Raw genomic sequence first — 25,993 nt, forward strand, 5'->3', positions numbered from 1 at the left:
ATTCAAATAAGAAAAGTAAAACAATATCTTATTTTGTTTTTAGCAGAAGCGGTCTGAGAGACCGCTCACAGTAGTTATGCGACAACTTAAGTCAAAATACTTAAAGGTTAAACATGAATCTATTTTCTATTCGTGTTCTTCCTGCTACAAAACAGCCAAACAAAGTGAAACTCAAGAAATCCTCCTCCCGGAAAATTATTGCTGGTATTTTTACTTCCTTATACGGAGAATAGGAAGTGTAATCTTGGAAGGTTTCGGGTGCTATATTTCAACGGTTCCCGAATCGATTTGGGCGATTTTTTGGTAACTTTTTCGTACTGATAGAATTAAGACTTTTTTTTCAAACCGGATTGTGAAATGGATTAAAAAGGGATTTTTTTCATGATGTCTCTATGTACATACGGATGTATGTATCTCGCAAAACTCAAAAACGTTTAGCTGCAGAAATTTGAAATTTTGCATATGTGGCTGCTATAACATCTACTTGTGCAGTTTCTTTTTTTTTATTACAGTCGGTAGTGCCAAACATATATCTATCTATATAGATCTATATCTATCTATATATCTATATAGGCAAAAGAAAAAGATAAGCAATTTTGAACTAACCTTTCAAAGACCTTGAAAGAAAATAAATTTAAAGTTAGTTCTATTGTGAAATTTTTTAACAAAAAATGTTAGTTTTTGTACATGAAATTTTTTTAAATTTTAGTATTTTTCAATTAGAAGAAAGTTTGAAAACAATAGAAAAGCATAAAAAACAAATACAATTAAAATCTGATTCAACGATGTCAAGAAGAGATAGATCAGACTTCAATTAAACTCCATTTCCTGTTGTTTTCAACCTTTCTTCTAATTTAAAAATATTGAAATTTAAAAAAAATTCATTTATAAAAACTAACATATTTTATTAAAAAATTTCAAAATAGAACAAATTTTTAATTTATTTCAAGTTTTTGAAACGTTAGTTCAAAATTACTTACTTTAATAGGCTATGATTAATTAATGTTCCAGCTGCATTTTGCGCAGAAATAAGTTGAAGATCTTTTTAAAAATTTCTACTATATATATATATATATATATATATTTATATATATACATAACAACCTCCTTACCCGGCTTAAAAGACCTAACCTGGTGTTTCTTTTCATAATCACTGGTAGTAAATACACTTCCAATTACAGAAATGTTTTAAATGACTAAAATATTCATTTTTTGGCAGTGCCAAATTAAAAAAAAATAATTTTCAACTAATAACGAAATCTAATGACTTATATAATATAACAGTTTATATATATAGTAGTTAGTCTAACAATAAATATCGAACAATATTTAATATTAGTTTATTGCGGAAAATATCTAACAGTATTTAATATAAGTTTATTGTTGTTCTAAAAAGAATATTTAAGAGGCCGTTCTAGGAAGTCATGTGATGTCTACATCAGATTTTTTTTATTTGAAAGATTAATAAACTACTACACCAATACTGAAATAATTACCATAATTATATAAATAAATAAGATTGCACGTATAAAGGCTTGACTTTGACCAATACCAGGCTTTGAATTTGTATCTAGATCTATAGAGAAATACTTAGACTATTAACCTGTAGTGTATCTCATGCTAATTAACCAATTATAGTGATTTTGGTCTTTACTGTAACGTTTCCTTTTCGTATTCCTCACCAGAATACAAATTAACGTCCAATGTATTTAAATTGAGGGTTTGAAATCTTAGGGAGGGAGTTTCGTGTAATCGCGTCTCACTGTTACCTTTGTTTCAAATTATTAATATTCCGGCATTAGCAGTCTCGCTGGCCGATGAGTTAAACAGCGCGCCTGTAAAATACCACTTGAACCAACTTATTTTATTGAATGTGTAGTCTTAGACTATGTTATCAACGTCAGAATTTAATTGTTTGTTATTGTTGTGGTATAGCCAGAAGTGGTGGTTTCGTCTGTAAACATACGTTGCTCTTTATGGTCAATGTAAAACTAAAATAAAAAGGTTATTTAAAGCCTTCTTCAGTACTGTGCGAGCTCGCTATCTGTCTAAGTAGTGTCTGTGGGGTTTTAGCTTCAGTTCCTACAGTAACCCTATAAACCTATCAGAGAATCTATCAAAACTTTCGATTACCCACTTTAAATTTATAAGCTTTGTAAAACAAGTTTCTATACTTTCCAGTTCTAGTTGAATACCATGAGAAGTTTCTTACTTAAATGGACTTCAAAATAATCTTGATTCGACGAGGAATTGAATTGAGAATTCCTGGTCTGCTGATAAATTCTATGGCAACTAAATTGTAATGTGTTAATTATTAATTGATATTTAAATGTACTTGGACTGGAATTTGTTACTCGCTTTAAATGATAGAGATGAAGCTATTTACAATAATATTACTTTTAAAATGTTCATATTGCAATATCAAGATGGTAATAAGTTTTACCACATGAGAAATATTTCAAAACTCTCGAAAGTAACTGTGAACAAAGATAGTATTAAAAATAATATAAAAATTTAAGATTATATACAATCTAAATTTTTCTTATTAAAAAACAAGATATTTTGAAATCCTTAAGTTTTTGCTACTGTCATTAAAAGAATAGTAACTACTTGTGAAAAGAGCAAATAAGGACAATATTATTATCAAACTGATGTTATGCAATGGACGTAAAAGTAATTAACTGTAAGAGAGCACTTCAGAACTTTCTTCCGCGGAAAACAAAAGTTCACATGAAAAGCTAAAACTTCGAAACAATCCATCAGTTCAACTTAGCAACGCAATTGAATTCAAGCTAACTGAAAATAATCAGATTAAACAAGCATGCTCTATGCCCGACTCCTGAATTAAAAAGAAACCGGTATTGCATTTATTCCGACTTCATATGGTTAGTACCAGATCTAGGCAGAAAGTAATCAAAGTGGGCGAGTAGTTCAAAGTAAAAGGAGTGGCACTTGTTTCTTGAATGAAAGGAATAAAAGATGATTTGAATGAATGGAAACTCCTTCGAAATGATTGCGATTCTTACGAAGCAGCATTTAGGAAATTGAATAGTAGATTTCTCCATGTATGCAGAAGCTACAATACAACTTCTGGTTATGTTGCCGGTAAATTTCGATGAGTTTTAAAATTTATGTGAGATTACTGAAGTTTTGAAATTTATTAAATGTTTCATTTTATATTTCAACTTATTTCGCAATATCGTGACTACTTGATTTCATACATTAGAATTTATTGCAAGAAAGTTTTCTTTTCCATTATTTTTAGTAATTTTAATGTTTATAAAGATTTAATTAGAAATTAATATAAAGCATTAACACAATAATGCCTGATTTTAAATAAGCACACCATCGTATATTTTCTTTTCATTAAGCCTTCATTACCCTAATTGTCAGTGCCAGAATATTTAAATTTTGTAGCGCGCGTCGAGGAATGCAAATTCTACGGTGAAGAAGAGTTTAAAAACCGAGTTTCAGTAGGAAAGAGGAAGAGTTAGGCTACTGCCGTCACCTCTGCTGTTTAAGCGTTCGCTCCCAGAGTTATCGCTGGTTCGCGTGACTTAATTACATTTACTTGCTGCCTCTAGTTTTCGACGGGGATTTAAGAAACGGGATTTAGCTGATTCCTGTAGCGTAGTTCTGTTACTTGTACATATCTTCAAATTTTAAGTTTCGTTATCTTATTTCAGTTACCTCCCTAGAAAAGGCATACTTTGTTAGCTTCGCGTTGACGCATTGTAAATTTTAAAGAGTTAATAAAGGGTACTTTTAACCCTTCTCCTGTGCAGTTACAACTATTCCAGTTTTCACACAAAAGTAAATCAGTAGAACTCTACAGCATAACACCTAAGTTTTGAACAAAATTTGTTTATAATGTAGGATTAAAATTCATTGTAAAATAAAGATCTTTCTATAGAAACATTTACTTTAAGAAATGTGCTTCAGAACAAATGTTTTGCATTTATGTGCATCAAAATCTTTTTTAAATGCATCGTTAGATAAAGTAGAGAAGAAGGTTTCTTAAATGATGAATTTATGAAACATTACTTGGTGTAAAGCGATATTTATTACATTATTTAGTGATTAACATTACTTAGTGTAAAGCGACACCACTTACGGAAAAATCTCATGCACAATAGAGTTAAATAAATTAGCTTAAATATTCCGCACTAATTAGAATTATAGTCAATTCTCGATTAACCGGAGTTTATTAAAAGCACTGAGAGTTAACCAGCCCGTGACTAAGAAACATTTAAGGTTGTTTATTGGAGCATATGTAAAAATTACTGTCACAAACCATCAGCTAAAACAAAATTGTTGCAGAAAATAAAAAAAGAGTGCATGAAAGAGAAACGGTGATAAAAAATACATCACAGGGTGGTCATTTATATTTCAGCTTTTCATTTCTAATGATGTCATTCTCTTCCGTCATTTACAGTACGTTCTTTATTGCTATTATTGTAATTTTATTTGAATGCTCATTTAATTTACGCAACCAAATGAATTTACATTCCAGATAAAACTGATCGAAAATACAGATAAATCCTTAATGGTAGCTTTCTCTTAATTATAAGATAGGATCTTGCGTCCTTTTAAGTTGCGCTCACATTAAATGTGATTCCGAGTTAATCGTGGTATTAGTCCACTCCAGTATTAGCCCGGTTAATAGCGAGTTGACTGCATAGCAATGGCAAATACTTTTAACGAAGATACTTTTTGTGCATCTCGCAGGACCGTCCGAGCGACGACGCAGCTTTTGTGGCGATCCTTTTTGGTGTCCCTATTGTTTACTAGGGCGTGATGAGGAAGGAGCACTCCTCTTAGAAGAATTTTTAAAAAATACAATTTAATGTAGCGTTTTATGTGTTTAATTTCAACTTTTACTTTAAACAACAAACGGTGAATACAGGCTCATTTATAATAATAATAGTTACGTAATAACAAACAATGGAATTCTATTACTTTGGCCCTACAATTGAATACAATTTTTTCGTACTTTTGACTCTGCTGAAACTAAGCGAAGATTGTATTTATATTTACATAAAATTATAAGACATTTTCTTCCTACTTTCCGCATGTCTACCTGGTGTAACTAGAAGCACATTCGACGCGTATTCGGGCGGTTCGGAATTTGAATCCCAGCCAGGGCATTGCATATTTTTAACGTCTCCAGCATGTAAAATCCCAAGTGACTCAACAAAATAACTAAAAGAGCTAACTGAAACCGATGACTGTAATTGTGAGAAAATTCCTGCTTACAAAAACGCTTCATATTGCAATGAATTTCATATGCAAAATATATTATATATATATAAATTTCATATGCAAAATATATATATAAATTTCATATGCTTCATATGCAAAATGACTTCATCTGCGCTGCTATATTGTGAGACAAATTCCTGAGTGCACTTGCATTGCAAACATAGAGAGGAAATGGACTTAACGTCATCTCGTTTGTTTAATTTATTTTTATAAAAGGAGGACTTCTATCTTTAATCTATGACTCACATAGCAGATTAAAAAAAGCAGTTCTATTTACAATGCGTAATTTCTTTTTCATAAATGTTTGTATTTTACAAATTGCCAAACATTTTGGTCAAGCTGCATATCCTACTGATTCATAAAAATTAATTTAATAGTTTTTAAAAATATATGCTGAAATACATTATTATATTTAATTCAAGGAAATAACTTAAAAACCCGCGAATACATTAACAAGAAGTTACTTCGAATAGAAGGAAAACCAGTCTGAGTAACTAGAGTTGTGGGTTATTAGCTGCCGGATAATCAGTGCTCTTACTGCAGTTATAAATTCTTTTCCAATTCAAACTCTCGATTTTCTTGCATAATATCGTTTCTAAACGTTTCACGAGTAAAATAATCTAGTAATTTTCTGGCCCGTATTTGAGTAAGAAATCGTTATATGCACCTTTTTTCAAAAGATAAATGTAATACGCATTAGACTATTCATCTTTTGTCATTTGTCTATCTGCATCTTACTTTTGGTGCAATAACTTTCCAAATTTTATAATTTTCTGTCAATAAAAAAATACGCTGAGAATTATGTTTACGAATAGTGGCATTTATGTTTGCAGATTCTGTAATGCAAGCGGAGTTCAACAATTGCTTTATCGAACTGCAACCTATTTTCCTGCTTTCTCTACTTCTTTTTATCATGTTTAGTGTCATAGTTAGTCCGTCGGCTCTATGTAACATACAAACCTCACTTTTCAGATAGTTGGTGAGCAAATATCGTGCGTAAATGCCGAGAAAATATATCCCTTGTTGCATTAGGACGTGCTCAACGACGAATGGCAGATGATTTTTAGCCTTCCTTATAGATTACATACTTAGTCTTTCGATTAAACCATACTGTATAAGTTTAGATTTTAAGTATGTTACAACATTCTGTGAATATGATTTATTTCATAAACATGGATTCATAACATCCATTATGCAAGTATGAAGTAAAACAGTTGATTCACGCATTTTACGGACCTTTAGTCGTTAAAGTTATTTGCATTAAAAGTAATTCTTTTAGACTTTATAACATAATTATAATGTATAGATTATTTTCAACGAATATTTTAGGGCATTTCATTTTTGAAATTGAAAAAGCGGTTTTCTAAATGTACACTACATGTGCTATGAATCTATTTTTTAAGTATATACGTATATGCACGCAATATTTTTTTACCTGCTTACTTGCAGGGTCTTAGGTCTGCAAAGACCTTGCGCTCCAGGTTTAAAAGAATCGTCCAAGTAATCCTGTAACTCCTCATAACCCTATATTTTCTGTCATGAAATCAAGGAATGTAAGCACTGTGTATTATTGAAAGAACTGTATGCCCCTAAAGCCTCAGACTGTCCTAATCAGGCCCTGCTTATTTGATCATAATATCATGATTTATTGTAATTTAGTTATTAAATGCAAAATGGAATACCGAAGATATGCTAAGAATATAGAGAAGACTACCTAATAGTTTTGAAAATTTCAGGAACTGCAAATATTCTGAAAATAGTGACTATGCATTTCACCAGTTTATGACCTTAGTTTAATAAATATTTTAAATATTTCTATTCTGAAACAGGTTTGTCGAAGCAACAGAAGTAAAAAATGTGCATTGCCCGCGCCGTGATCTTCCGATGTTAGCAGAAGTGCTTTACAATTGCGCTATGAGGGCACGCGGTAAGGAGGGAGAAAATACGTTACATACTCCCCCTCTTAAAGACCGACTGGGAAGGAAGGGAACCACTCGCCAAATTCTGGTGGTGACGAATTTTCTTCCATTACGTTTTAGTTCGGACGCCAATTGTAAAAAAAATTTAAATATTTTTGATTTCAGGAAACTGGAGAAATAAGTTCTGACGTCGCTGGGATTCGAACTCTGAACCTCCCGATTGCCAGTCGGAGTTGCTTCCAATTGTACCACGAAGGTAAATGGTATAGAGGAAGAAAATACGTTATAAGCTACACTTTCTCAGTTTATTCTTTGCACATTTAAATATATGGTTTTCATGTCAATGTCAGTCTTGGCCTAAATGAGAGTAATCACATTTTTCTTACCTTTTTCAATAAATAAGTTTGGCACTCTTATTTTCAATGTTAATTAGTGATAGCCATCTAACAAACGTTAAGAGAAAAAAATTCATTGACGAATTAGTTGTCCACACAGAACCGAAGCTTTTGTAAGGAGCTCTAACGTCTGCCCACAAAAGTGAAAACTAATTAGTTAATCTTGAATTCATTATGTTCACCTGATTAAAGCTAAGTCATCTGCATCTGAATCACCATCCCGAGCATGAATAACAAGTTTTCTTCAACACTGGCTTGAGGCAAACCTTTCGTTATAAGATAAAACTGATATGTGGTTGAAAGCAAGGATTTGAGTATTGTATGATGAAAGAGATGGATATGCCGGTCATCAAATAATAATTAATATCAAATAATTGAAGGCAAGAACACTTCATTCACATGTTGATTGTATAAAAGTATTAATCAATTTGATATCTTTATTTTCAGCCGATAGCTCCAGTTTCCTTCAGCAGATCTGTTAAAGAACTTGTGTATTGGAAAAAGCCGTTAAATAACATTACTCTACTTTTTTTATCGTTATTTTTAAAGATACTTTAGATGACATATTCAAATTTTATTGAACACAATCACTCATTGGTGTCAAAATACAGAAATGTTTTGAATGAATAGACCGGTTTATAACTGGCGTAATGGAATTTCCTCTTTCAATAAGTCATTTTACTATTAGGGAAATATAATTTCCGGGTACGATTTTCCAAGTTCTCCGGAAGAATTACGGCCAGTTGTGAAAAGTGCTGCTGATGATAAAGGATTATGATGACATCCTTATTAAACTAGACTGTAATGTATAGGATAAGCAATTTGAATACAGAGAGAAACATTAAAATATTTTATTTCTAAAGAATCAAGATATTATAATTTTTCTTCCATAATTCTGACATTGGGACAAATGAATCTCCTAGGATTCTTTGACATGGAAAGAAAAATGCGAATTTTGTTTTATTGGCAGTAAATTATGAATGTAATCAATGAGGAAAAAATTGATCCATTAATATGTTTCCTTTATGGTTAATAAGTTGTACACCAAAATAATAGTTTCGTGTAGTTTAAACAATTTATTAATCTGTTAGGTCATCCCATAGGTAACGCCGTTTTTTATACAGAACTAGTTAAAACATGTGCTAACCCGTTTAAATAATTGATTTTTACGGATGCAGAAACACCGCAGAGCAAAGTCAGCTTCACTCAGATAAATTCTGGCTTTCGGGTATATAAATACTAATTTCCGTTATTAATAACTCCTCATGAAAATTGCAGTTACAGAAGCCCACATCAGATACATCATGCTTTACGAGAATAAGCTAGACAATAGTACTGAAAGTTCTGTAATAAATGTGATCTAGAGGTTATTTATGATAAAGGTGTTTTGAATACTCGCAAATGTCATCGATGGTTCTGTAGAGGCAGATAGCATTTTGTTTTCAAAACTGTCCATGGCTATTTGAAGAAACTTAGAATTGTATCTCAGCTAGGCAGATTGGTCCCACATGAACGTAAGGTTTATCAAAGAGAACTTGTACGCATTTTCGCCATTCATGTGAAAAATATTCCCCTTTTTTGAACCATTTAGCTACAGGTGATTCACAGCATAGAAAATTTTATTAATGGATAAGAATACAGTTCACGTGACGTACCTGAAACGACCTTCAAGATTTTTCTCCAACAAACCGGGAAATTTCTTTAAGGATGGCATAGAAAACCATTGACACTGATGGAAAGAAATTTTGAGCTAGAAGGGAAATATATTGTTGATTATGAAATTAGTATCTTACTGATATTTTATTTCTTGAACTTGATTTGCTTAAGAGATTATCCTTGATTCTTAGGGTGGGGAAGGGAAAAAAAGAATCAATCGAAATTTTAATCTCGGCCTCAAGCCAATGTTTGATTTTCAATTTTGGCGCTTTATAATCATAAAAGAAGCTGAAGCCACGTAATGCCTATAATAATGCTGGATTTCGTCTCGCAAATAACTCATCAAAAATTGACTATCCTGGTTGATTCTAAACAACAACCTTGTAGAGTTATTAGGTTAATTGGAAGCAGAAAAGATGAAAAATTTAGCAACCGCCTTCGCCGGGAATCGAACCACGGACCTTTGGAATACCGGCCCAGCGTGCTACGGTTACACCACGAAGGCAGTACGAAAGTGGGAGAAATACCTTATAACCTTAACAGTTAAATTAACTTTCAGGTTTATTGATTATTACTCATTTTTATACGTTAATTAGCGTATATACACACAAAAATAGTGCCATGCTTTTATTACTCGATTCTGTTTGATATCTTCATTTTATTCTTACTTGATAGCTTTAAATTTTAGATAAATTTTGTTGAAACGTGGTTTTAATGTTCATTTCGTTCTCGGAAGACTCTATAACTCTTACAAGCAAAACAAACGCAAACAAAAAATACAGAGATGAATTTACACGATTTCTTCATTAAACCTTAAAGAATAATTTTATTACATGTATAAAACACATTTCAATATACAGTCAGACCTCTGTTAATAGACACACCTCTGTAAGAGTTAATCTCCATTAACAGACAATACATAAATGCCAGGAAAATCGAAGAAGGAGGCCAGATTCCTATTTAACGAATATCATTTGATAATGTCAAAGGCCTTGATGCTATGGAGTGCTTGTTAACGGAAGGTTAGACTATATATTTAATTAAGGAGACTAATGCATTTCTTTTGAAATTCATTGACGCTTAAAATAACACTGCGTTAGTGTCTAATAAGAATGTCTCAACCATATATATAATTTTTGGCACTGCATGATCTATTGCATTCATAAGTTGCTGGCAGTATGTACCCTCTTTTTTCGGTAAATATGTTTTTGTATACTTTTGTATAGTTTTATTAGTTGTCTGCAGTGCAATCCGGCATTAAAAATGACATAACAAGCTTTTGGAAACAACGCTTTGCGAGAAATTAAACGAAAGAGCACAGTTATGAAATAAAATTTCAGCTTGTTCTTACCTCTGTCTCTTCTGCCACTTCGAGTTGCAGGAAGTTCTGGGGCTGAAAGTGCTCCATCGCTGTCCGACTGTGAATCATAAGGTAACAACCTGACTGTTGCCGACTGTGGCTGTTGCTGCTGTTGTGTTATCTGCTGGAATCTACGAAAATCCATTTCAGACATCCGAACTCTCGGAAGCGAGTTACTGCGAGCAGCTTGAGTTCCACCGTAAGCCCTTGGTGGCGGAAAAGAGGGTCTTGATGCACCACGTTGTCTTTGCGCCAGAGTGTTCTTCGTGCTGTCATTTGCCTCAGTGTCAGAAGCGCTGCCTTCTATGTTAGGGCGACGTCTATTGGTCAAAGTAGCGACAGACTGAGGCTGCAGTGGCTGTGTTATCTCGTCAGTGGCCCTGAAATGTTCGTCTGTGTTACTTCTAATGACATTTATTTATTCAAATCACAAGTTATTAACAGATGAAAACTCTCGTAATCATTCCATATATTATAACTTAAGATGTTACAAATTTGGAACAAGAGAATCCACCATTTGTTTCTAAGCTGTTTTGTATATCACAGCACATTTCTCATTATACTTTGAAGGGAATCTAGCTTAAATGTGTTTAACTTATATTTACTGTATTTACTCTAGACACGTACTTAAAGTTTCAAAGTTCCCCAGGTGAAGATCGATAAACAGAAATCTTCAAAATCAAAATTTTATTTTAATTATCAAAATATTCATTATGCTTTAATGATCTGAAAACAAAAGGTTCTACACCGTTATGGGCGTATATTGCCAAGATATGCAACAGTGAATTTTTTAAACTTAAGTAACCTTTGTATGCTTGCTGTCGACTTTCTTCGAGATTCACAGAACAAATTCTAAAATTTCCTACTAAATTGATGACTGTTCTTTTTGCGGAGTATTGATCTCTCGCGTATCTTATTAATCTTTATTAAATTTGTTTTGGGTTTATTGATTTGATTATGGCAAGGAACGCAAAAGCTAAGGGAAGGGATGGTTTCGTAGAGAACATTCTAGGAAAATAGGCTGGTATCCACTTAACACATGAAGGAAACCTCAAAAATGCCCATGCAGGCAGCTCGTTAGCTTGGAATCGAATCCATGTCGAAGTACCACTGCTCAGCGGCTTGACCGCTCGGCAGCTGATGAGCTTTTATTAAAATTGTTTCCAATCCTTTATTTGTCAGTAGTATCTCTGTGTATTTTGGAGGTCGCCAGATGCGGAGTAGATAACAGCATTACATACTAGTAGTTCCATTTCCGGCAGGTGACCTGACTACGTTACGTTTTCCTGTTTTCCCAATGCGCAACGTGTATATGAACCATTTTTTCCTTAGAAAATCTTATATGACCGCATCTCTTCTAAGGATATAACACTCGCATATCTTGCTTTTAACAATCAACCATGAATTTTTCGCGTGAAAGTTATTGCATTTTATGTTTAGCAATTAAAGCATTATGAATATTTTTACTGACTTCAAACTATGTCCCCTTTCCCAAAATGTATCTGAGACTGGAGTAAATTTTGAAGGAAGTCTATCGATTTTGAAGTCTATCAGAGATAGATACATTTTAATTTTTTTGAAAAAAGTGCTTTACCTATCAATTTCATTTTAAAGATAAATTTGATCCTCCCACCTTAGCAAAACTTTTTCATTTTGTAGTAGAAAGACCTACACCTGCTTATTTTCGAAATTGGTAGAATTTTATTTCAAAATTTCGCCAGTCTGTGGTTGCTTTTTTATAATTTAAAATTCTGTACTGACGTGTTTCTCTTCCAATTACGGCATTTCGCTAATTAGAGCTTTTTACTCTACTAGAATTATTTTAAATGCTAGATTTTATTCGTATGAAATCTTATGAATTACAGTGTTGAAACGGTTTTCATAAACTCCCTATCTTATTTTGAGAAACATCGTAATTCTGAGTTCCTGTCTGAAATTACTATTTAAGAGAATAAATCATATAGCACCTTTTCAAGCAGCCCATGTTCTATTTTAAGCAGTCCCTTACCAAACTCTAAACAAAATTATTTAAACAAGGATTGCGTGTAAATGCGAAAATTAGCTCACCAAATTCAGCCATAATTGCAAAGCAAGAAACATTCTCTTTTAATTTTAAAGTTTCATTATTAAATCCTTTCGTGCGGGAGTCATGCGCAGGTTATCTGAAGAGAACAACATTTCTCTTCTGCTTTTGCGAAATCAAGACACCGAAAGCCCAGATACAAACAATTAACTGAAGTTTACAGCACGTAAATAACTAACGCCATTAACAATGCTGCCGGCTAATAGAGCTGACTTAATTTACCTTTGGGAGAAAACGCTGTTTAATATGTAAAGTAATAGGATATGAGGAGTTTCTCTCCTGTTTAATTAAGAATTGTCTGACAAAGAGTTGCATAAATTCTCAAACTTTCAAATGAGGGACCAACTATCATCTGATTCGTAGCAGCTGACAAGACAATCCAATGAAACAATTTTGACTTTACTGGATTTTACTCATTGTGTGTTAATTCTCTCTATCACGCGCTACCGCAATCGCTTTCAATGCTGTTCACTTACAGCTTTATAAACACATAAAAGCAAAGTACTGAAGATATATTTACTCTCGGCAAGTCTGTATTATATAGTATGGAAACAGTATTTTACTTTATGTTTCAAAATTGAAACTCATTAATTCGCATTCGAATTAGACAGTTTCCTGCTATTAATTCTCCTTCAAATCGGGATTTTAAATAAAATTTACAAAATTTAGCCATTATTTTGTATTAAATTTTGCTGTAAAAATGAAAATAGTTACATCATTATAAGTCTTGCTCAAAAATATGAAAACACTGAGATCTGCCTCTCACTTTGGTTTTCTAAGCACTTTGAATGCAAAACTTGGTTAAAGTTCATTTTAAATACAGGAAAATAGAAATGTAAGCAGATCTCAATCTTAGGTGAAGATATCATTTTTGCAGAAAGATTAGCATTTTGCGAATTAAATTCTAAGTTATGGTTGTTGTTTGTCATCTGCAACAGATTTTATAAATGAAAATGGTACATATATGGTAGCATAGCGGGCTCATGTGTAGACATCTGCGGTCAGAAAAGTTTCGTTAGAAAACTTAGTTAACACCGAACATAAGAACGGCAAAAAGGGATTTCCTTTTGTTTAAAATTTGTAATAATTCGTTATTTATAATACCTATTTATATTATAAGTAAGATAAGAACACGGAAGGAATTGATTGCATATACCAAAAGCACAAAACTAAATAAGTGCTTGACTAAATATTGCAATTTTTTACCCGGTAAAAATCTTGTTGAGCAAGGAATGGCTTACTAATTAGAATTGTCTTTAAAGACAGCCCTTATAAAACTTTTAGTTTTATGAAACGACCAAGGACCAAGGAACTCGACCAATTAATTTTCAACGGTTTTATATTTCATATCAATTTATGATGTTTTATTAATTTTATTGAATTGTTTCTGCTTTATATTTTGAGTATATTTCCTGATGGAATGTTGCCCCCTTTTTATAATCTAGTTTTAATTTAATTATTATCTTGTGATTATTATCTATACCTTACATATATGTATATACATATACACACACTCACAAATATATATCTACATTTATAATATACAGACAAAGAAAAATTTTATTATTCTTGGATGCTAAAGCAAGGCTTGGATTCTCAGTTGATAAATATTACATTCCTCAAATCTCACTGCAACAAAATACATATTTAATTCATTATGTACCATATTTGTGACAAGCTCTAAGAGTTTCACGTTGCCGAATGACAACACCGCACAAGTATTCATTCATTCACGTGACAGCATTAGGTGAGAGTTCCCCTTCTCTTTCAAAACGGGGATTTCCCTTTGCTTTTTGTAAGTTACAGAATTATCAGTACATAGGACTTTAATCGTGAACCTTAGAACAATGAATCGCTGTTCAGGTTTATAAGTGTATTAAAAGTTTGCATTCCGTTTCAACAGTCTGTTGAAGTTTAGAGATTAGAATTGGAAATGGATTTAAATGGGGCATTAATGATATTCAAGAAATTATTATGTGCAAATTTAAAGTTATACCTGCTGAAAGACATTACTTTTTGCATTGTCAAAAATTCCGAAATATATCTTTATTTATGTGTTAGTCATGATTCTTTTTTCTATTTACGTCCTGAAATCACTGCAGTACTTGATTTAACAATTTCAGTTGCAGTCTAAGCACAGGTGCTGAAAAGTTTTAAACGAAAAAAAAATTCTAAGACTGCTATATGAATGATGAGAGGTCAGCAAGAATTAGCATTAAGTGAGAGAACAGTTCTTTCCACAAATTTTCTTGCAGCTCAACTAACAAGATAATATATTTTAATTTTTTTTTTTACTTTAAGCGGAAATTGTTGTCGTTCTACGTTGGGAATATTCAGATTAGGGCAAAGCACTCAAAGTTAGCTGCCTTAGGGATGCGATGCCTTCTTGGAAGATCTTTTAAGAGAAACAGCTCGCATTCATGTTAGACAGACATAAAAAATAACGAAAATTCTCATGCATCTAGACACGAATTTTAATCGAATGAGTGCTCGCGAATTTGAATCCGGATAGAACTAGCAGCGTTCAGCCTTCTTATCACTCGACCGTTAGTGGGCCTTCTGTTGTTATGACTAATCTTCTAAATGTGAATGTATTCATCCTGGCTAAGATGGATGGTATTGCGTCTGTCGTAGGTAAGTGCTTTAGACAGTTCATGGATGGCAGTGTGAGATACCCAGCTCCATCCCAATTTAATGGAGAACACCTAAGGAGATGGATTGAAGGGTCTTTTATTCCTCTTCTCCTCTCACGAACCCCTCGAGAAGGCTTTAAGCTAGTTATTATTCTACGTGCCTCCGTGGCACAAAGGTAGTGCTTATTTACAAGCATCCATAGGTTCCTGCATTCGAATTCAGTCCCAAATTTATGGGAGCCGGCTCAGCTATCACCATGCTAAAGAGGGGTAAGCAAAAATTAATAACAAATTTGAAGGATTCCAATGAAGCCTGGTTTTAAAATTCGGTCGTGAGTTTAGTTTCGGCCTTTTACAAGTTACCTTTCGGGTGTTGGGATACCGTGCAGATATTCTTAAATTAATTTAATTATTGGGCTTTAGATGAGTGGAGAGCATGTTGTAAATGTCAACTAACTTGACTTTTACTATGTACACACACATTAGTGTTTTTTTATTTTTGAAAAACTCAAGAAAGTCATGTATTCAGAAAGCATACAGTAGACTCATTAATCAGGTTTTTTTTTAGCCTTAGATTACAGCGTGTCACATATTTTTACAAAACTGCTTCACAATTAAACCTTTTTCAATTAATAAAATTCATAAAGAACCAAAAGCTCATTGGAAGAACAATACAATAAGGAAGTGAAGGTTTTGTAGAGAAAGAAATTAAGGACAGATTAAAGTTGTAAGCTCTTCGCTTCTGCAATATTCCGTGATTAACAATTAACAGAAGTTGAGAAGGAAATTCAAAACTACCAAATATCAAAATGGTATTACTTTTCATTATTAAGTATAAAATATTTACCGCAACATGACCTCAACAATTTGTTCTCATTTTAACTATTAAGGTGTTACCGAAAAGCCTATTGATCGAAACAATGATTTAGAATCAATTGGTATTTCCCTCCGACCGTTCGGTGTTCCCGATTCTATTTCGGTGCAACTTTTTTCCCCAAGAAACCGGAAAATAATTTCCTATGCATAAAAAACTGACGTTTTATTGCTTTCTTTTCAAAAAGACGAAAATTGGAATACATTAAAAACGAAGATTCATCACATTCCTCTTTCTTCATCTATGCCAAAAAATCAATAGGAATTTAACGCGTGTTCTTGGCGCAGTGCCAGAATCCGCTTGACGTTCTAATCCGATGGAATACATCCGCCAGCTTGAATTCCCGGGTAGCGGGAAACTTTAATAAAAACTCTCTTTAGAGAATTAGGGAACTTGGGACGCATTCTTAAATAAAGTGAAAAGAATTTGGAAGTACTTTTTTTTGCTCTTTCGTATGACTTTCTTTCGGGTTCTTGGTTTCTGCTTTACAAACAAACTGCACTTATGCTTAATAATGACTTTATATCTAACTTCCAAAAAAGTGAAACTCGCCACAGGGCTGTTACTAATACTTTCTTTAATTAGTTTGTGTTATTTATTTTTGTCTCTAATAAACAAAATGCTATTATAAGTTGATGCTCTTTTAAAACAACAATTATTAAAATAACAAACGTATGTTGAAGCTGTTTTATTCTGTTTATTAAAAATCTTAATTACAGTGGTAGGTAATCAGACGACTGATTTCAGTATAATATTTATTCAATAAGTCTTCTAACTCTGTAACTATTGCACTAAAATACCTATTTCAAATTACTGGAAATAACCACTTAAAACTCTCATTACATTATTAGCATTTTTGGAGTGTGTTAATTATTCTTCATTTTAATAAATGCATGATTTTAGTAAAATATCGCTAATATTTTTACGTAAAATTTTATTTTTCATGGAAAAGCTACTAGTTGTGGAAAATATAATTTACGTATTTGTTTACATATGTTACATTTGAATTTATGGTAGAAATATGTACTTAAGTTTGGCAGTGTCGTACTTTGAAAACCGTACTTGCTTTTAGTTGCACCATAAGAAACTGAACTGTAGTTTGCTTGTAGATATGACACTAAGTGATATTTTTTATTTAAGGAATAAATCTATAAAGTATTTTTTTCCCTCCTTTCCGCATGTCTTCGTCGCGTAGTTGGAAGCCCACTCATCGCGTATTCGAGAGGTTCAGGGTTCGATCCCCGGCGAGGGCATTACACATTTTTCATGTCTTCTGCTTTAAAATAACCTAGTGACTCTACAGTGGCTCCCGAACTAAAATGGGGTGAGCGATAATTCGTAATCATCAGGATTTGGTGACTGGGTCACCTAATTCCCAGTCGCCCTTTAAAAGGGGGAGTATATAAGGTATTTTGTCTCTTCTTTCCGCATGCCTTCGTGGTGTAATTGGAAGAATACTCGACTCGTATTCGAGATGTCTAGGCTTCGAGTCCCAGCGAAGGCATTGCGCATTTTCAATGAAGACTTTTATTTCAAAAATAAAAATTACGACTCCTAAACATTCCCCTTACTCACAAATTCAGCTCTTGAGATTCACCTTATGTTCCTTAAAGTGAAATCAAACTTTGAAATGCACCATTTCAAAAATTCTGAACCGCATCCTAACACCACAAAGGCATTCAAAGGCTGTGTGAATGTACCAAGAAACGTATGCATAGCATTAGGAGGAATTTCTGTTGACGATTTAAGTATGTTTATTTTCAAATCTAGCTTTTCTATGAAGTCAGTGCTAAGTCTCATATAAATACTGTAAATTTCATCGTGTAAAAATTTTGATACTCAGATGTTTCTTAATACTGAGTTCTCTGGATGAAGTTTCATGGAAGGAGGACTTGGATATTAACAGTATCATAAGTAATCTTTGAAAAATATCATGCCACAGTAAGAAATTTCAGAAAAAATTATTAATCACAATTTTAAATTTCTTACTGGAAATTTAATTTTTAAATCACTCGATATTTTCATACTTCAAATTCATGTATGAGAAGCAAATTAAGAGGCAAAAGGACAGCTTCATACACAGCAGTTGCATTTATAAGTCTCACTTTATAAGGTTATTTCCTAGCGTGCCTTTGCAGTGTAGTGGTCAGCAAACTGATCCGATATTCCAGAGGTCCGTGGTTCGATTCCCGGCAAAGGCGATTGCTAATTTTTCAATTCTCCTGCTCCAAAAAGTACCTAATATCTCTAAAACTTTAGTTCTGAAAACATGGATTTCATCTTGAGTTTCCTGCGATAATTACGTAAATCGTATACCCTCCCCTTTTTTTGAAAAAAAAAAAAAAAAATTGCAGTCGAGGATTTTTGGATTAAAAATTTTTCCTGATTATATTAGAATGAAACACTGGCTATTTTCTTATTCAAAGCTTTTGGGTAATCCTTACTATGTCTGAACTACAAGAAATAATCAATTATTAGTTTGCACTTTTACACTACATTTTCTTATTTGAGCAAATTTATAAGGACGAGAATACTGAGCCAATAAAAAGATTAATACAAAGGCTAACGTAAACGTTTATTAGTTCAATCTAATTTATATCTACGTTTTAGAATGTATTTATTCATATTCAAATATTAAGGAAAACACGCCGGAGAACAATTGTTAAAGATATTAATAACAAGAGTTCCATGTGCTAGGTTTCCCATATTTTTTTTGGTCCAAACCAGAATAATTACTTAAAAGTCTAAACAGTGTACAGAAATATTAAACGTAATTTATTCAGTTTTATTTTTCACTAGACATTACACAATTTTAGAAATATGGCAACATAAACTATCAGTCTTTTGAAGCACCTTAAAAATTGCTTCCCACTTCTCTTCAATAGTGCCTGGCACTTTTTCAGAAACGGAACCTCTAGCTGCCATTTAATTTTGAATTACGGGGTTCAGCACTGTACTGTCATTACATACGTCATCAGTATTTATGAAAATTTTCATAACTTAATTAACAGTGTGTGAATTCTCTTCTAAATAAGACCAAGCAATTTCAGTTCGTGAATTTATCCACTGAAATTTACGAACTCTTTTAAAACTGGTTCTCAACAACTCCAAATATCGGATACTGGAATTATAAAAAATGTCTTCCCTTGAGAAGAATTTTTGTTCCTGAATATCACTATTTTCTTTTAGAGTGCATAGCATTTCTTTGGCAGAAGACGGTTTAGTTCTTCTTTTCGGAAAAATTTCTTTATAAAATCTTTTCTTTCCTGAAATCGACAAATTTAGACTATGTCGGAAATGCTTCTGTTGCTGTGTTAGAATTCGCTTCCAGTTTCAGAACTAAATTATTAAATAACTGCAGAGTACTACAAAAATTTCAAAAACAGTTCACTTTCTAGATTTTCAAAAGAATTAAATAATAACTTTGCACATTTGTCACAAGATAAGTATGACTTAAGGCCATCAATAATGGAAACACATTCTTCTATTGCCGTTAAACAAATCAAGGAGTCTTATCACGCTATGAGATAATAGGTTTTTTCTTATCTGTTTCCGCAAATTCACATAACTCTAAATTTCGTTACTCTTACCGTATATACCTGAAAATATTTATAATTTTTTTAACAATAACATCTATGTCCAGAGGTGGAGAAACACATGCTGTTTGTACTGAATTGTGTAAAATTTGGGCTGAAAAACCAATTCCTAAAATAGGTCTATCTAAATCACTTTGAACCTTTCTTTGAACACATTTCATTCCGCTTTCTCTTCACGCCTCCAAAATTACCGTTAGTGTTATCATCAGTATAACAAAACAACTTTCTTCAAATTTGCATTTTTTCACACACTGCAAAGGATACTAAGTCAAAAATCTGAGCAGTTTCTCCTGACACTTCATCGAAATTTAAATATTTAGCTACGGGGCACACCCACCAGATGCGCGAGTTGCGACCAAAGCAAAATTTATTAGTTCTCTTCCTTTAAAAAATTTTGCTCTACCTCTGTTTAGAAAAGGTGGATGGCAATTTTTAAATTCCACCTCTTATGCGCTTCGGTGAAGCACATCGAACAACAATAAAGTTCCGCGAAAAAAGCAACGTGCAGGGTGGGAAAATTAGCGTTTTCAGAGATTTTAATTAATATCAGGGCTGATTAAAATCGTACGAAGATGAGAATGGTCGAAATGGTTTCCCACTAATTTTTGAAATCCGGGGGTACCTCTCTCGAAACTCAACTCCCGGCCGTTCCGGAGGAAGTGATGTTGCAAACAAACAGACAGACAGATGCGCACAGATTTTAATAATATAGAAACCTGAATTCCCTCCAGCAGATTGAAATGTCATGCAACAATCGGAACAAGTTTTACTTAATTTCCGTTTGAGCTACCCATCGTTACTGTTATATGTTTTCCAAAGAAGGCAACACATTATCAAATTTAAATGCCGAAATGATGTTAACAATATTTGCCTCGGTTTTAGTTCTAGCAGATGAAAAGTTTGACTCATACAATGTTTTAACTAGTTTAGATGTACAGTCTGTTATTTTCAAACTGAGTTCGTGTCTAGCAGTGTGATATGAAAATATAGCTTCTTTAGCAGCACACTCCAGATCACTGTTATTGTTATTTCCATTTTTGGCTTTAAAAAAACTCTTATGTTTGATGAAACAGTAACATTAATAGTACTCCTATGTTTAGCACTTTTCATATGGTCTTCAATATCATCCTTTCTTTTATGTGTAACAGAAAATTCTCCACTACTTAATGTAAAAAGGCTCATTGTTACTGTCATTACACAATTTCAAAAATTGTATTTCTGTTGCAGGTTAACATTAAACGCACATTTTCTTTTGCCCGTTGCTACACGATGGCACAAAAAATGTGTAGCGATAAAATGACCATAAGCGTGTAGACGAGGTACTTCACTCACGAAAATAACATAAACACATTGCCCCTGATGTGTTGCCAAATGATTAAGTAAAACGTTGTTGCGAGACTGTAGACACATCCCCGTCAAACTCCACGTCAGGGGTTGCTCCAAGGTCGGCTGAGAGATGCACTGCCGTCACAGAATTTTTAAAAACGCGATATTGAACATATAGGTCTAAAATTTAAAAAATTCTCACCAGTCATAAAATCCTCAAACTCCGGATGTTTTTGCAATCCTGGACATTGCCCCGGACAGAGCTAAAAATCCACGACTGTCGGGCTAATCCCAGATGCATGGTAAGCTTACAATGTGCATAAATGTGCAGGATAATTTTAAAAGCAAAACGAAACCTCCTTATTCAGCTGCAGAAGTTAAAGGGATGTCATAGGAACGTACTTTACGTGATAAACAAAGACATGAAATTCATAATAGTTCCAGCGAAACACTAGCAAAATTAAGCTACAAGCGCCACCTGTTGACAAAAAATCAAACTAAAAGTAGCTAGGAAAAGATTTTTGTAAAAGCTAAGGCTAAAGAGGGTTTAGAATTTGAATCATTAACCAAAACCGAAAGACTTTTATACACGTAGAAATGACTATACGAAACAAGAAATCTAATTTCTCAACGGAAGAAGATTAAAAAAAAAAAATTATAATGCTGCATGCAGGGAAACAGACGATGTGATGTCGAATTTTTAAATTAATTTTTTTCTGATTGTAATTATTACGCTCTTTAATTACGCGACATTTTATGGCTCTTCTCGTTCTGCCAATGGATATTAAGCCAATTTTGGCAGGAAATACCGTCGATACACAAAAATTCATATCTGGAATAGGGATCTTTAAAAATAGATGTGCAAAAATTATTCTTAGGGAAAATAAGACGCGAAAGTTAAAATTAAGAAAAAAGTGTGCCATTTTATAACTAATATTTTATGAATATTAGCTATAAAATTAATTAATTTCAATTGGTTAAAAAGTTTCATATATAAAGATACATCGCATAGATCAGGTAATAGAAGGCAAAATAACTTAACACCTTAGTTGACAAAATGGTTTTTTTTCAAATCTAAATTAAATAACTATGTTTCAACTCATAAACGCTTTTTTAACTCAACAATCTCATTGCATTTTACAGCTAATCAATTAACACTGGGTATAGCTAGTTTATAATTACCCTTCACGATATTTTCTGAAACTTACAAGCGAATACATTAAATTTTCCATATTTTACAATTTGGTGATACACTGCGTTTCCACAGACTTAGCAATGTCTAGAAAAAAAAAGTTTAACTTCTAAGCTCGTTTTCATTGTATTAATAATCAATTTCAAAATATTTATTACTAACAATTCTTATTCTTACCTTAATTACGCCGTTCATCATTTGTTTAATTGTGAAAATATTTATAGAAATTTTCTAGATTAAAAAAATAAACCAGAATAAGAAATCTCTGCACACAAGTACTCCCTCTCTCTCTCTAAAGCTTGCTTTCAAGCAAGATTAGCCATTGAAAATTAACGGAAGCATTTTCCCTTAGAGAGCAATTGGTCAACAGAATGGCTAGCAGCCTCTTGATGCTGCTGAAACCAATACCTCAGAGTTACTCCGAAAACGCTTGGATAGGCATTTGGGGGAATAATCTGCAAATAGAGCGGATTAAGATATTGATCTGGAGAAAGGGCTTACGTTGTTGGGCTCCCTGCTTGGAGCTTGTCATCTTTTTGTATTACCGGAAGCCTTGCATTTTCCAACTTTCATGGATAAGAACTTTTATGAAGAAGCGATATTTTACTATTATTTTTTAATGTAAAATTCCCTTCCATGCAGAATCCAAAGCCCACCAAGAGTTGCACAGCATATGGGATTAAGATAGTGGAAAACCAAAAGTAGTAGCAATTAATAAAGATGCAAACAAGGGTATTATAGAATTGCATTTATCCGAAATTAATCACTGTTGGTAAAAAAAAAAACATATAAACTCAGAAAATTAATTATAGAAGTTTATAATTTTAAGAAACGAGAAAGAGAGCGAGTGTACTCTATAATGTTTTGATCCTTACATTTCTAGGACTCTAAACCCAGAACCTCATCGTTCATGGGGCCCGTTTTCAAAGACAACATCTAGCTTAAGCCAAGTAAATAATTAAAGTCATTAAAAATATCGCACGTGTAAAATGAAACTTAGTTTTTCGAGTTTATCTTTTTCAGTATATTGAATGATTTATTATTTTTGAAGTTTGTAACATTTATGATTTAAGTTTTATTAACGGGCACAAATAGATGTGTGCGAGACACCAGAAATTCACTATTGTTCGTACAGGGTATAGCCCCAATTTAGAGAAAGACTACGCCAAGGGTGGTCCGAGAGTCTCCCACCGCTCTTCCAATAACCACAAACCTCTCGTATTTTATATTTTACTGTGTATTTTGAGTGTCCCTTTGCCGTACAGACATTATATGACTACAAACATCCATGCCTTTGCCTGGATTCGAGCCCGGGCCCATTGAAACGGCCGTTAGCATCACTAACCACGATACCGGCTGTGCGTCAAGTTTTACGAGCACTTAGCTTTATGTTAATTTCTGTCCTGAATGCCTTGTCTCACTGTTCGCTCGGATAACAGAGTTGCACAAATAGCAAGTGGCGTAATTTAAACTAACTTGTAATCTTAAATGGGAACTCAATGGAATTCGTTTCACGATCCTGCCGTCTTGTAGTAGGAAGCCGCTCGAACTGCCGAAAAGTTTGGCAGAGCTCTCTAAGTTTTAGAAAGTTAGCTAGCTTTCGTCGAGCTGAAAGTGAGTTGTAAATATGAATAAGTTGTTGTAGTCACATCCTAAATTTAGCTTACTAAGGTACTGTTGTTGACAGTCAGGGAGTAATTGTATAATTTAATTTATTATTAATTACACAAGAAGTTCCTACTTTAACGCTTGAGAAATTATAAGGTGCTCTTGCATATTTTTTGGCTATGAATTGATGTTCTCTTGATTTATTATTGTTTTCCTGATGAATCGTTTAAAAATAATTTAAAATTGAATTCATCATTTTCATCGCACATTAGCAGTAACTATTAATACAAACCGAAGAATTTGGTTGTCAAGTTGTTAGACTTCCTCCTCAAGTATTTGTCAAGAATGACAAAACTTATCCGTATTGTAGCAGTCTCATCATCGAAAGCTTTGCCTAGGGTACACCACAGGGTGTAGAACAATATAATACCTGCAGAACGGAAAAGGACACGCAAAAAATAACCAAGTCTTACATAGGATTCGAACCTGAACTCTAAACAAAAGAAGGTATTAGCAACTTAACTTCAAAGATGACAATCTTCCCTTTTATTCTTTACATATTCCTATTCCACAAGCAAAAATACAAATCCAGTCTCGTCATTTACATTATAAAGAAGATATATCACTCCTACAAGAAACGGTTGCAAAATTGATCTTCAAATGATGCTACATAGATGAATTTTATTACCTGATTTATACTTTGCTTCTTGTAATCATTCCCTACATCGTATACTACAGAGACAATGTAGAATGACATGGACTTTCCAAATACATTGCAGGTTAAGGATTTAAACAAAGGCACGCGAGGTAGAAATTCAGTAACTCAAAAATTTCCATGAACTGAATGTTTTCCAGAGAAGAAATAGTTTGAAAATAAGTATCACTATTTTTTTAAGTCGAATTTTCGTTATTTTACAAAACTTCAAAATTTGTGAATCAAGCTTATTTTGAATGACACTCTTATTACCTTCTATGCAGTAATGCTTCCGTATTTGCTGATTCAATAACTATAATTTCGAAAAACACAAAATAAAATTTCGATAACAAAAGGAATATGTGCTTTAAAAATAACCTAACTTCCGTCAAGGAAGAACAGTCTGCAAGACGGTGAAATACTGCAGCTCACAGCGCCGTCTTTTACGGCACTCATAAACAGGTATGCACGAATAAGGATCCATATTTCAAAGTTAATGCAGCGTTTGAAAGAAATATAATATTTTTATTGTTTTTCTAGTTTTACACTATTCTATATAGTATAATAACCTGTTGTCTCGCTAAGTATGAGACTAAAACATAAAAACCTTTCGCATCCACGCTAGGTACAGAGAGAGAAAGTATACGGTAAATGAACTTGCCAGTTTACAGTAAATTTTATATTATGTTGGTGGTATCATTCAGGACATCATTTGTCAATTTTTATTACTTTATGTACATTATGTGAACCTAGCATTATTGTAATATTGGCTACTATCCGAGGTATATCTTAAAATGCATTATCCGAGAAAAAGGCGACTAATGTTTTGTAGTTCATCATTTGATCCATATGATTTTATGCCATTATTAATTTTTCAGAACCGTTCCCTCTGTTTATCTTATTATAATATCACTGCCGAAATTTTAGTGATTAATTTCTTAATTTAAAACAGATTTCAACATTTATGGATCGAAATAATTTTCATCATTAACGTATGCATATCCCTACATTTGCTAAATGTGTTTATAAAATTTCAATTAACTAATTTTGTTTATTACTTTTCTTCTATTCTCTTTCTTCAGCATGATCTATGAACACCGGTAGTTTCACCAAGATTTGATTCCTGTCACACGTATAGCTGCATGAAAATTTCATGGTTTTCCTCATGTGTAACATGAATACGAGCCACTTTCCAATAAAATGACGCAGCGAAGTCATCCCTTAATATGCCATGATATAATAAAGAAATTTTTATTATGCGCAACTGTTTCTAAAGAGATGCAGACAAGGCCTTTAGTACTTAAGTGTTAAGTGAAAAAGTTGAAAAGCAGAAGCTGGTAAATATATCCATCAGTTATCACAGCCGCTTTTGCGTATTCCAGTTACATTTCAATT

The 25,993-nt window shown here is 33.0% G+C and overlaps 1 protein-coding gene across 1 annotated transcript in view; it reads right to left on the bottom strand.

Moving 5' to 3' along the window:
- LOC118204240 (rho GTPase-activating protein 100F-like) overlaps positions 1-25,993 on the bottom strand; it is a 264,758-nt gene that overhangs the window by 69,605 nt on the left and 169,160 nt on the right. Inside the window, exon 7 of the mRNA XM_085808929.1 lies at positions 10,584-10,972. Coding sequence (XP_085665055.1) covers positions 10,584-10,972 — 389 coding nt within the window. The remainder of the gene's footprint in view (positions 1-10,583; positions 10,973-25,993) is intronic.

The sequence above is a fragment of the Stegodyphus dumicola genome, chromosome X2, assembly GCF_044657685.1.
Source record: "Stegodyphus dumicola isolate Sdum_Otavi_A_Nest chromosome X2, ASM4465768v1".
Classification (NCBI taxonomy): Eukaryota; Metazoa; Arthropoda; class Arachnida; order Araneae; family Eresidae; genus Stegodyphus; species Stegodyphus dumicola.